Source organism: Notolepis coatsorum, assembly GCF_963971535.1.
Source record: "Notolepis coatsorum genome assembly, chromosome: 7".
Lineage (NCBI taxonomy): Eukaryota > Metazoa > Chordata > Actinopteri > Aulopiformes > Paralepididae > Notolepis > Notolepis coatsorum.
Genome location: NC_140171.1, coordinates 149536287 through 149549762, shown reverse-complemented (window position 1 = coordinate 149549762; position 13476 = coordinate 149536287). Strand labels below are relative to the sequence as shown.

The window sequence follows — 13476 nt, the reverse complement described above, 5'->3', positions numbered from 1 at the left end:
TCACAACATAATGTTTAGTACTTTTTCACAACATAATGTTTAGTACTTATTCACAAAAAATAGGGAAACAATGTCCAGGCACGCACTCCAGGTTTTTCAAATTATTAATAATAATAATAATTCATTTAATTTATATAGCGCTTCTCAATGACCCGAAGTCGCTGACAATAGTCGGGAGCAAAGTAAAAACAAAGAAACAAAACAAAGAAACAAAACAAAGAAACAAAAACAAAGAAACAACAAAGAAACAAAAACAAAAGGAACATGAGACCATGGGGGGAACAGGGAAGACAGCATGATAGCACAAAAAGACAGGAGACAGACATCAATCAGGTTGGAGGGGGGGGGGTTATGGGTGGGGGGGTTGAAGGCAAGGGAGAACAGGTGGGTTTTGAGGCGAGCTTTGAAGGTGGAGAGTGTAGGGGAGTCTCTGATGGACTGAGGGAGGGAGTTCCAGAGTCGGGGTGCAGTGCGAGAGAAGGCCCGATCACCAACGTTTTTGAGTTTGGATGTCGGGACAGTGAGGGAGGCAGTGGAGGAGGACCGGAGGGAACGGGTGGGGCGGTAGGGAATAAGGAGATCAGTCAGGTAGGGGGGGGGGGGGGGGGCAGGCTGTGGAGGGCTTTGAAGGTGAGGAGTAGTGTTTTAAAGTTTATGCAGTGTTTGAGCGGGAGCCAGTGGAGAGAGTGGAGGACAGGAGTGATGTGTTCACGGGACCGGGTGTTAGTGAGGAGGCGGGCGGCTGAGTTTTGGACCATTTGCAGTTTATGGAGGGAGTGGGAGGTGATGCCAGTGAGGAGGGAGTTGCAATAGTCCAGGCGGGAGGAGATGAAGGCGTGTATGAGGGATTCAGCAGCAGGGGGGGAGAGGCAGTGACGGATTTTAGCAATGTAGCGGAGTTGAAAGTATGATATTTTTACGATGGAGCGGACGTGGGGGTCAAATGAGAGGGTGGGGTCGAGGAGGACACCAAGGTTTCGGACTAGGGGGGAGGGGGTGATGGTGGAGTCATTGATGGTGAGTGTGATGGATCTGGTGAGGGTGGTTTTGGTGCCAATAATGAGGAGTTCCGTCTTGTCACTGTTCAATTTGAGAAAGTTGTGAGTCATCCAGGTTTGGAGTTCGGTAATGCAGGATTCGATGTGACTGAAGGGTGGGCTGTGGGGGGATTGTGTACTGATGTAGATTTGGGTGTCATCAGCGTAGCAGTGGAAGTTGAGGTGGTATTTACGGATGATGTGACCAAGGGGGAGAATGTAGCAGATGAAGAGCAGGGGGCCAAGGACTGAGCCTTGGGGGACCCCCTGTGTGACTGGGGAGGGGGAGGAGGTGTGGCCGGAGAGGGAGATGAATTGGTGTCTGTCTGTGAGGTAGGAGGAGAACCAGTCAAGTGCTGGCAGCCTGAAATCATATCATGACATTTCGGTGTGAACACACCTTCTTCAGAATGGTTTGCATGAAGGGTAAGTGACCCAAGTTTATACAAGTCAAACAGGAAGTGACAACACAGGAAGTGACAACACATTCCAACAAGAGATCTGCACAAGAGTACAAAATACCACTTACAAGCACAACCTTTTCAGAAGTATGTAAATAAAAAAGAAGCGTGTAAATCAAAAAGCAGCGTGTAAATCACAAATAGATAGATCTATATATATTATACAGAGTAGGCCTACATCTTAAACTACTGAAATATAAACACTCATGATGACCCATAGTAGCCGTCTTTCAATTATAAATATAAAGAATGATCATAACATAATGTTTAGTACTTATTCATAACATAATGTTTAGTACTTATTCACTGACAGAAGAGACATAGCGTTGGGCTGATTCACTAGGCTCTCCAGTGGTTTGTGGCATCTACTGCTTGCTACCTTGACCTTGAGCTTTGAGTAAGCCCCCAAACACGTCTTACAGCTCAAGGGGTTAAAAAACATGCATATGATAAGATAAGAGAAGATAAGATGATCCTTTATTAATCTCCTTGGGAAAATGCAGGTGTCAAAGCAGCATGGGGGGGGGGGGGGGGGGCGATACAGAGCTTCACAGTCGTATAATATACTAATGGTTATTGTGTGTGTGTGTGTGTGTGTGTGTGTGTGTGTGTGTGTGTGTGTGTGTGTGTGTGTGTGTGTGTGTGTGTGTGTGTGTGTGTGTGTGTGTGTGTGTGTGTGTGTGGTTCCAGGCGGCCGCTGCTGCTCCTTCTCCCCTGATGGACAGGTGTTGGCTGTGGGGCTGAACGACGGCAGCTTCCTGGTCGTCAACGCAGACACTTTAGAAGACATGGTGACCTTCCATCATAGGAAAGAGCTGATCTCAGATATCAGGTTCTCCCAAGGTAACCCACCACTACATACACTTAACAACAGTGGCTCAGGAGGTAGAGCGGTTGTCTGGTAATCAGAAGGTTCCCGGCTTGATCCCCCACTCCCCACACGGGCAGCGTGTCGAAGTGTCCTTGAGCAAGACACTTAACTCCTGATGAGCAGGTTGGCACCTTGCATGGGTGAATGTGAGGAACAAAATTGTAAAGCGCTTTGGATAAAAGCTGCTATATATAAATACACCATTTACCATTTACCTAGCTATTTTGGGATCATTTTGTTTTGTAAGTATTGGAGTGGAGTTATTGTAAACCCGCCTACGGGGTTTGGTGACCTCAGAGGGTTTTAAAGCTGTAATGTGTAAGACAGTTTAGTTGGGTTCTACTGTGAGTGAGTTCCACTGGTCAGTGTAGCAGCAGTGCAGAGACTTTCCATCCAAAAGTTAAAAACAGCGAAGCATCCAGATTCTATTTATTTATTTATTCTTTTATTTAACCTTTATTTAACCCACTGATATTAGGAATCTCTTTTCCAATGGAGACGTGGCCGAGACGGGCAGCAGTGTAAATTAAAACAAGCACCTCATGTGACGTGTGAAGCTGCGGCCTCCAGTGGGCAGGTGCTCTCAGTGCAGCGTTGAGCTTAATAGAATAGTAAGAGCATCTCTACAGCGGAACTCTCTGCTGAGTCCAATGACACACCTCACAAGTCTCTATGATAAACAGTTGTTAAACAGATCAGACCAAAAAACCAAGACCATGTCCACACGTACTTAGAGACCATGTCCACACAGAGACCATGTCCACACGTACTTAGAGACCATGTGCACACAGAGACCATGTGCACACAGAGACCATGTCCACACGTACTTAGAGACCATGTCCACACAGAGACCATGTGCACACAGAGACCATGTCCACACGTACTTAGAGACCATGTCCACACAGAGACCATGTCCACACGTACTTAGAGACCATGTGCACACAGAGACCATGTGCACACAGAGACCATGTCCACACAGAGACCATGTCCACACAGAGACCATGTCCACACAGAGACCATGTCCACACAGAGACCATGTGCACACAGAGACCATGTGCACACAGAGACCATGTGCACACAGAGACCATGTCCACACAGAGACCATGTGCACACAGAGACCATGTCCACACAGAGACCATGTGCACACAGAGACCATGTCCACACAGAGACCTGATTGACCTGATGGCCGGCTGCAGGGAGCTCTCCATGGTCCTGATTGACCTGATGGCAGGCTGCAGGGAGCTCTCCATGGTCCTGATTGACCTGATGGCAGGCTGCAGGGAGCTCTCCATGGTCCTGATTGACCTGATGGCAGGCTGCAGGGAGCTCTCCATGGTCCTGATTGACCTGATGGCAGGCTGCAGGGAGCTCTCCATGGTCCTGATTGACCTGATGGCAGGCTGCAGGGAGCTCTCCATGGTCCTGATTGACCTGATGGCAGGCTGCAGGGAGCTCTCCATGGTCCTGATTGACCTGATGGCAGGCTGCAGGGAGCTCTCCATGGTTCTGATTGACCTGATGGCAGGCTGCAGGGAGCTCTCCATGGTCCTGATTGACCTGATGGCCGGCTGCAGGGAGCTCTCCATGGTCCTGATTGACCTGATGGCAGGCTGCAGGGAGCTCTCCATGGTCCTGATTGACCTGATGGCCGGCTGCAGGGAGCTCTCCATGGTCCTGATTGACCTGATGGCAGGCTGCAGGGAGCTCTCCATGGTCCTGATTGACCTGGTGGCAGGCTGCAGGGAGCTCTCCATGGTCCTGATTGCAGAGAAAATACTCATTCTTACCCATCCACATGTATACAGGCAACATGGAGTTTAAAGAAATCTCTACTCACTCTGTTTTCAGCGACCTAAAACTATGTTTTCCATCGTTTTCATGTGGAGGGGAGGCCAAAACACAGAGAAAATACTAAGATCCATATCCGTGTGGACATGGCCTCAAAGAAACAAAGAATTTGAACATCACATGAAGAAACAAACAGGAATTACTTTAATGCTGCATTCAGACTGTGCCAATAAACAATATATATATATAGACATCTGTGACCGTACTCTCAAAGGTCTGCCCTTCTTTTAACATGTATAACAAAAGTTTACCTTTTTGTGACGTGTTTTTGCAGGGATAGTTTTATTATCATCACCAGCAACTTCCCAGCATAGGAATCTGTTAAAATATAATGCAAAGTATAACATCGTTCACTCGATGTCAGAGAGAAATTCGCCAGGCGTGATGGAGCAAATAATTATGCAACCTATATATTGAATAGGTTACAATTAGAAATAGTCTTGTTTACCAACACTCTCTCTCTCTCTCTCTCTCTCTCTCTCTCTCTCTCTCTCTCTCTCTCTCTCTCTCTCTCTCTCTCTCTGTGTCTCTCTGTCTCTCTCTGTCTCTGTCTCTGTCTCTCTCTCTCTCTCTCTCTCTGTTTCTCTCTGTCTCTCTCTCTGTCTCTGTCTCTCTCTGTCTCTCTCTCTCTGTTTCTCTGTCTCTCTCTGTCTCTGTCTCTCTCTGTCTCTCTCTGTCTCTCTCTCTGTCTCTGTCTCTCTCTATGTTTCTCTGTCTCTGTCTCTCTCTCTGTCTCTCTCTCTGTTTCTCTCTGTCTCTCTGTTTCTCTATCTCGCTCTCTCTCTCTGTCTCTCTCGCTCTCTCTCTCTCTCTCTCTCTCTCTCTCTCTCTCTCTCTCTCTCTCTCTCTCTCTCTCTCTCTCTCTCTCTCTCTCTCTCTCTCTCTCTCTCTCTCTCTCTCTCTCTCTCTCTCTCTCTCTCTCTCTCTCTCTCTCTCTCTCCCTCTCATGTCCGTCACAGATTCTGGAAAGTACCTGGCTGTGGCTTCCCATGACACCTTTGTGGACATTTACAATGTTCTGACCAGCAAGAGGGTGGGCATCTGTAAAGGAGCAACCAGCTACATCACCCACATCGACTGGGACACTCGTGGTGAGGCTACTATTGGTTAGAACAGTTCAGATGCAACATTATTGGGGGTGACAGTGGCTCTGGTTATCCAGAGGTTCCCGGTTCGATTCCCGCTCCTCCCGTGCAGTGTGTCGAAGTGTCCTTGAGCAAGACACTTAACCCCTCATTTCTCCTGATGAGCAGGTTGACACCTTGCATGGTTGCTTGTTTTCATCTCCTCACCAGATCCCTCTTTGCTGTCATGATTAGAGTTGGGTACAGTTCACATTTGAACCGGTACCTGTGAATCGATACCGGTACCCAACGGTACCTTTTTTCAGTATTTTAGTCTCAAACCAATTCTTTTTTTTATCTACCTACCTCAGTTGTAAAAAATTAGTCCAAACTTCTAAATATTTATTATCATTATTATTTATTTAGAACAATTTGTTAATATATTGCAGCGAGCGTTGTCTGCATCTAGCTTTGTAAAGTGTACTAACCACACTTGCAACAGTTTAAAAAGAAATTCAAATCAACCATTCGCATTGAAAGTTTTGTTCATCCATGATAAAATTGTTCTGAATCAAGAGATTGAATTGTTTTATTTAAAGTGTAACTAATTGTCGGAAATAGGTTATTTTTAATGCCCTTTTAAAATGAAAAAGAGTGCTTGGAAAAGTACTTGAAAATCCTTGAATTTCATTTAGCAATGTCTGTGGGAACCCTGGGACCGGGGCCGACGACAAACCTGTTGTCTGTGATGTTTGACTCAAACCTGTTGTCTGTGATGTTTGACTGTGACCTTTGACCTGATGTTTGCCTCAACAGGGAAACTGCTGCAAGTCAACACGGGGTCCAAGGAGCAGCTGTTCTTCGAAGCTCCGAGAGGAAGAAAACAAACCATCAACGTCTCAGAGGTCAGAGGTTACGGCATGAATGTTGCTTCCATGACTAGTAATATACATCATGAATTGAACTTCCAAATCAACATTTCCAATATTCACACTTGACAATTCCAACGTCAACGTTGAAAAAGAGTAAAGACACACCATGTCCACCAGAGAACCAGTGTTGTACTGTTTACTTTCAAATGAATAGCTACTTCACAATGGAATAGCCATAAAAGCAAGTACTATTGAAATGTTTAAATGCAAATATAAACAGGAATTCTTGGACAATTATAAGTTAGAGGAGCTTGAAAATAACGTGAACTAGTATTTTTGTAATAATTTATTTATTTTTTGCTGTAGTGGATAGGTATATTATTTTTTATATTGATAGATAACTTATTACATTAATATGATATTGTAAGGAAGGGGCAGGACCAGATAAGCTTTGCTTCTTTCTGTCCCTTCTCGAACAAAACCATTTGTCTTGAGCTATGTTGACAATTGCTTCCATGTCATAGTAGGAAGATATATTTAATTTAATTTGTATTTGTATTTTATTTATTTTATTTTTTATTTCGTTTTTATTTCTTTTTTGTTATTTCAAGTTTGTGTTTATGGTTGTTCGAGATAAATAAAGATCAAATCAAGTCTGTGTGTGTGTGTGTGTGTGTGTGTGTGTGTGTGTGTGTGTGTGTGTGTGTGTGTGTGCGTGTGCAGTTTGAGAAGGTGGACTGGGCCAGCTGGACCTCAGTGTTGGGCCCGTCCTGTGAAGGCATCTGGCCGACGCTCAGTTTCGTCAACGCTGCTTCTCTCACCAAAGACCGCAAACTGCTGGCCAGCGGAGACGACTTTGGCTTCATCAAGCTGTTCAGTTATCCTTCCAGGGTGAGCCATGTTATACAGTACTGTTTAGTTATCCTTCCAGGGTGAGCCATGTTATACAGTACTGTTTAGTTATCCTTCCAGGGTGAGCCATGTTATACAGTACTGTTTAGTTATCCTTCCAGGGTGAGCCATGTTATACAGTACTGTTTAGTTATCCTTCCAGGGTGAGCCATGTTATACAGTACTGTTTAGTTATCCTTCCAGGGTGAGCCATGTTATACAGTACTGTTTAGTTATCCTTCCAGGGTGAGCCATGTTATACAGTACTGTTTAGTTATCCTTCCAGGGTGAGCCATGTTATACAGTACTGTTTAGTTATCCTTCCAGGGTGAGCCATGTTATACAGTACTGTTTAGTTATCCTTCCAGGGTGAGCCATGTTATACAGTACTGTGTGTACAGTAGAGTCCATGTAATACATGACATACAGTAGAGTCCATGTAATACATGACATACAGTAGAGTCCATGTAATACATGACATACAGTAGAGTCCATGTAATGCATGACATACAGTAGAGTCCATGTAATACATGACATACAGTAGAGTCCATGTAATACATGACATACAGTAGAGTCCATGTAATGCATGACATACAGTAGAGTCCATGTAATACATGACATACAGTAGAGTCCATGTAATACATGACACACAGTAGAGTCCATGTAATACATGACATACAGTAGAGCCCATGTAATACATGCCATACAGTAGAGTCCATGTAATACATGACATACAGTAGAGTCCATGTAATACATGACATACAGTAGAGTCCATGTAATACATGACATACAGTAGAGCCCATGTAATACATGACATACAGTAGAGTCCATGTAATACATGACATACAGTATAAACAGTAGAGTCCATGTAATACATGACATACAGTAGAGTCCATGTAATACATGACATACAGTAGAGTCCATGTAATACATGACATACAGTAGAGCCCATGTAATACATGACTTCTCCTCCTTCTGCTTCAGGGCCAGTTTGCCAAATTCAAGCGCTACGTGGGCCACAGTGCCAACGTCACCAGCGTGCGCTGGTCCAACGACGATGCCATGCTCCTCTCTGTGGGCGGGGCCGACACGGCGCTGATGATCTGGAGCCGCGAGCCGCAGGGCCACAAGGAGAGCAAGGCGGTGGACAGCGAGGAGTCGGACGACGACGCCGAGGAGGACGGAGGTAACGCTTGGAACAGGATCACCTCATGTATCGTCGTTTACAGAATTTCGTTGGCTACAAAAACGGTCAATCGTTTTCACCGTCAGAGGTGATTGGTCCGGTCACCAGGAGGCGAAACCGGAAGTGGTGACTTTTTCTAAACTGACACTCATTGGCTGTTTGGTCTTGTAACCCGAAATTGGAAGCACGTAATAGGCCAAGTAGGGTGTCAATCAAACGCCGGCCATCTTAGCTTTCAACCGATGTGATGGCGACAAACGAGGGACAGTTATTATGTGCATATTCTCCAACCGGATGGGAACATCCGGTTGCAAATCTGGTGCAAATCCACATCTGGTGCAAATCCAGAGCCTGCAGAATAATGAAAGACCCCCACCACCCCAATAACAGCCTGTTCCAACTGCTGAGGTCAGGCAGACGCCTGCGAACCCCAGCTACTAGGACAGAGAGGCTTAGGCTCAGCTTCTTCCCCCAGGCCATCAGAGCCTTGAACAATGAACATTGAGTGCCACAGAACACTGAACTATCCACACACAAGCACACATGAGCACACACACGACACGCACGCTGTGCACGCTCACACACTAGCAGCCACTTTAACACTTTAACATGAGCGGGCACACACTCATGCCGCACACACGCACACTTATGGCCAAAAGGAAAGGCCACTTTAAATTAGAATAACAGGAACAGTGTATACACTGTTCCTACCAAAGCTACCAAAGCTACCTAGCATGTCCTATATGCTCTGTAAATAACTATGTACAGATACCGAGATGTCACACCATGTTACCTGTTACCTGTTTATTGCACAATGTTGTTTTTTTATTGGATTCTATATATGTTGTACCACTGTAATGCACATTGTTGCGGGCAAGACCACCCGCATTTCATTGTATACTTGTATGCCGTGACAAATAAAACTCTTGACTTGACTTGACTTGACATTTACCGTAACATAAAGATATTGTGGGAGTGCAGGAATGATGAGAGGGCAGACAGTGGTGGAGTTATGCCCTTTTTACTTCCCAACATAAATTACACAAACAAAGTGCAGAGACGATTGATGTGTACAGTGACGGCTGACATATGTAAATAACAACAACCCCCATCCATTTCCCAGAAAATCACCCCTTATACCCAGAGTCTTAAAGGAGCCCTCAAAGTCCGGTGAAATGTCTGTATACATGTTTGAGTGATAAGTGAGTCGCCACAATGTAACCATCTATGGCGATGTTGTCCTCCCCAGGATACGACAGTGACGTGGCACGAGAGAAGGCTGTGGACTATGTCACCAAGATCTACTCCGTCAGCATCCGCACCATGTCGGGCACCAAGCCTCACCTGCAACACAAAGAAGTGCCATCGGAGGAAAGGTAACAATATCAAAGCTTAGAATAATAAACTCTCCAGGGAGGCCGGGTAGCGCAGAGACAGTGGGATCGAATCCAGCTGCGGTAATTGGCAGTGTCAGCGGGTGGGAAAGCCGGTGGGGTGGGTCCTGGTCGTTGTAAACAGCGACTCCTACAGTTCGGTCGGGGCGCCTGCACAGCGAGGGAAGGATCTGGGTGAGGTAGTGTGACCCTTCCACACGTTACACTCCCCCAGTGAGAGTCCGCGCTGCCAGGTGAAAAGAAGCGGTGGGCTGACTGCGTGTAGTTTTTTACCAACAAACTTGCAGTTCCGCGTTCGGGTTCTGTGATCTGATTGGCCACTGACGTACGCTCTCTCTACGCCCAAACAGCGTGTTATGCTAGTTCTGCCTCGGATATCGCACCATTCAAAAACTTCCTGTCGTTCTCGCCTCGGCCTCGCAACTCAAGACAGTTTGCATCACTTCCCACGGTTCTCGGCACTTATTCTACCGGTAGTGCGGTAGTTGTTGCCACGGTATTGGGTCTTTGGGTGAATACTTCATTGGTGGGGAAGAAGAACACTGACCGCCCTGCGAGCCCCAGGCCACCGTCCCACGAGCCCCAGACCACCGCCCCGCGAGCCCCCTTGTTTAAAATAACCCAAACAGAGTAGCTTTAGTATAGCCTAATGCTGTTCTGCAATAGGTTAAAGCAGGGGTTTTCAACCTTTTCTTGACCAGGGACCCTCAAGGTATTCAGAAGTTCAAGTGAGGTTTGTTTGTTTTTATATTTCGTCAGGCTTGAAAAGTTAAAATAAAACAATTATTACGTTCTTCTCGTTTGCCTCACGTCTCACGTCATTTTCAGTTAAACGGTCAATAGAAATAATTGATTTCAAAGCCATTCAAAAAAAAATTAGTTCCTCTCACGGCGTTCTGAAAAAAAAGAAAATCTCAGAAAGGCAGCACCCCCTGCCGATTTAAAGTTCCAATGTGCCTGACTAGGGATGTCCGATATTATCGGCCTACCGATATTATCGGCCGATATTGGCATAAAAATGTGATATCGGAAAATATCGGTATCGGTTTTTCAAAAAAAAATATATATATATTCTTTTTTTTTTTTACATTTATTTAACCTTTATTTACCCAGGCAAACAAGTTATTACAAATAACAAACAAATTACAAATTACAAATTATTATTTTATTTATTGTCAAAGTATGCATAATGTTGTGTTAATTACACGACAAGAGATATGTAATGTTAATTACCTGAAATTATTCAGTTTTTGGGGGGGGGGGGGGGGGGGGACCCTGCATATATCGGTATCGGTTGATATCGGTATCGGAGATTAAGAGTTGGACAATATCGGGCGGCTAGGTGGTGTAGTGGGCAAGGCACTCGCCACCAGTGTGGAGACGCTAGGATTCGCGTGTTCGAATCCAGCTCTCCACATTGTTTTTCAGTTTGGCTGGTCGTCCGCAGTAATACACATTGGCCGTATTACGGGGAGGGAAAACTGAAGGGTGGGGATCGAACGTTGTGAACAAGCGACTCCTACAAGTCGGTTGGTGCGCCTGCGCAGTAGAATCAGGAAGTGTCGGGGGCAGCGTGAGCCTCCCACGCGTTACTCCTCGACACTGAGAGATCGAGCTGCGCAGGTGAAAAGATGCGACTGCTGTTACCTCAAGTACCGGAGGGGACTTGTGCTATGTATGACTTAGTCCACATTGCAGCCGGCTTGTGGGAGGCAAGAAACAGCGTTCGTGACAGGGGAGGGTTGAATTGGATGATACGAAATTGGGATGGGAGAAAATATGGAAAAATGGGAGAAAAAGTGGATCAAAAAAAAGAGTTGGACAATATCGGTATATCGGTATCGGTAAAAAAGCCAATATCGAGCATCCCTATATTGTACCCATTCTGCAATCTGTTAATCAAATTTTCAATCAATCAATCAATGTTGTTTTGTGTCAGACCTCCTGTGAGCAGAGCTGCTCCCATGCCAGAGAAACTACTGAAGAACAACGTCACCAAGAAGAAGAAGGTTGTTGAGGTAAGTAGGTCGAGAGAGAGAGAGAGAGAGAGAGAGAGAGAGAGAGAGAGAGAGAGAGAGAGAGAGAGAGAGAGAGAGAGAGAGAGAGAGAGACAGAGAGAGACAGACAGACAGACAGACAGACAGACAGACAGACAGACAGACAGATCGATCTATGAAAAAGAAAAGTCTCCTCAGTGTACTTGGTATTCTCCTAAATACTGATGATGACTGGAGGGCAGGTTTATGAAATGGACAGACCACTTGGAACCACGTTAAGTGAAAGAGACCAAAAATTGGATATCCGGTTTTCATAATGACAGCGGATAGCTGGCTATCAAAACAACCATTATGCACGACGTCCCTAGTTTGAAGTATTGATGGTTGAAGTATCTGGAAGACGGACTGCATATAGTGCTTTTATCCAACAACTTATATCACACATTCACCCATTAATTCACAAATGACGGAGGCAACCATGCAAGGTGCCAACCTGCAAGTGTCTTGCTCATGGACACGCTGCCGGGAGGAACTGGAAGCTTTTAATCCCCATCTGATCGGATCAGATTTGAATTTTTTTTCAACATCAAAAGACAGGATTAGGATCACTTTGATATCCGATCAGATCAGAAAATGAAATCCAAGATTTAATCTGGATAAAATCTTCAAAATGAGTAGTTCAAACCGACAACACAGGATTGGGATCAGTTTGATAAAAACATTAAAAAAGTACTATCTTGATCCCACCAGAGGGGTGGATTTCCAGTGGATTACCATTTATAAACGTGTCCTCTCTTTTCTGTTTGGTAGGAACTCATCTTGGATCACGTGTTTGGCTACAGGGGCTTTGATTGTCGAAACAACCTGCATTACCTCAACGACGGCGCCGACATCATCTTCCACACAGCGGCTGCGGTGGTCCTTCAGAACCTCTCTGCCGGTCTGTGTTCCTCTCAAAATGAAACTGTATGCGTTGTGATCGGATGAGAGACTTTTATTTTAATTTGTATTTAACCTTTATTTTACCAGGTAGTCACTTGAGATCAAAGATCTCTTTTTCGAGCAAGACCTGGCCAAAATGGCAGCAAAACAAAAACAAACATACAAATACACACAGACAGAGACATAAAAGTCAAAGTGGGGCAAGGGGATGCATTTGAGCTGCAGCAAACAAGACTGAATGGGATTGGGGGGAGATTGGAGGGTAGGGTAAAAAGGTAGAAAGAGGAAGGAAGGCGAGGCTTTGCAGGAGGTTGCTGGGGAGAGAAGGTCAAGTAAATATAAAATATAACACCACATTATGCAGTGAAGCATCGACATTCTCCCATCTCATTCTTTAAAATGCCCTTAATTTGAACTTTAAAATCAGATATGGTAGTGAGGGCCTGCAGTTTCAAAGTGTTTCACACTCCTGTGCAGGGCTGCCTCTACACCTGTATGTCACACACATAATATATAACTTATTACTGGAACAAAATCTGATCTCTGTTGCTAATGTTATTGTTCCGTCACGTGAGGTTCTGTCCTGCTCCTTATAGGCACACAGAGCTTTTACCTGGAGCACACAGACGACATCCTCTGCCTCACCGTCAATCAACATCCCAAGTATCAGAACATCATCGCCACAGGACAGATAGGTAAGTGTGAGAACGACATGAGTTAGCATCATTACCCTCATCCACATTGCTTCTCCTGGCTGCAGCACCGATGTGTAATGAGTTTGAATAATAATAATAAACTTTATTTGTATAGCACCTTTCATACAGAAACTGCAGCTCAAAGTGCTTCACAACAGAAAAAAGGCAGGCATAAAATGAGCACATAAAGTGCAGACATATAAAATCACAGTTTTTTC

General features: G+C 45.1%; 1 protein-coding gene across 1 annotated transcript in view; it reads left to right on the top strand.

Annotated features, from left to right (window-relative positions):
- Positions 1-13476, top strand: part of eml6 (EMAP like 6) — a gene marked incomplete at its 5' end in the record, with an annotated part of 173585 nt that overhangs the window by 118552 nt on the left and 41557 nt on the right. Inside the window, 9 exons of the mRNA XM_084318522.1 lie at positions 2189-2341; positions 5177-5308; positions 6098-6186; positions 6877-7044; positions 8029-8230; positions 9480-9606; positions 11564-11642; positions 12432-12561; positions 13160-13258. Coding sequence (XP_084174648.1) covers positions 2189-2341; positions 5177-5308; positions 6098-6186; positions 6877-7044; positions 8029-8230; positions 9480-9606; positions 11564-11642; positions 12432-12561; positions 13160-13258 — 1179 coding nt within the window. The remainder of the gene's footprint in view (positions 1-2188; positions 2342-5176; positions 5309-6097; positions 6187-6876; positions 7045-8028; positions 8231-9479; positions 9607-11563; positions 11643-12431; positions 12562-13159; positions 13259-13476) is intronic.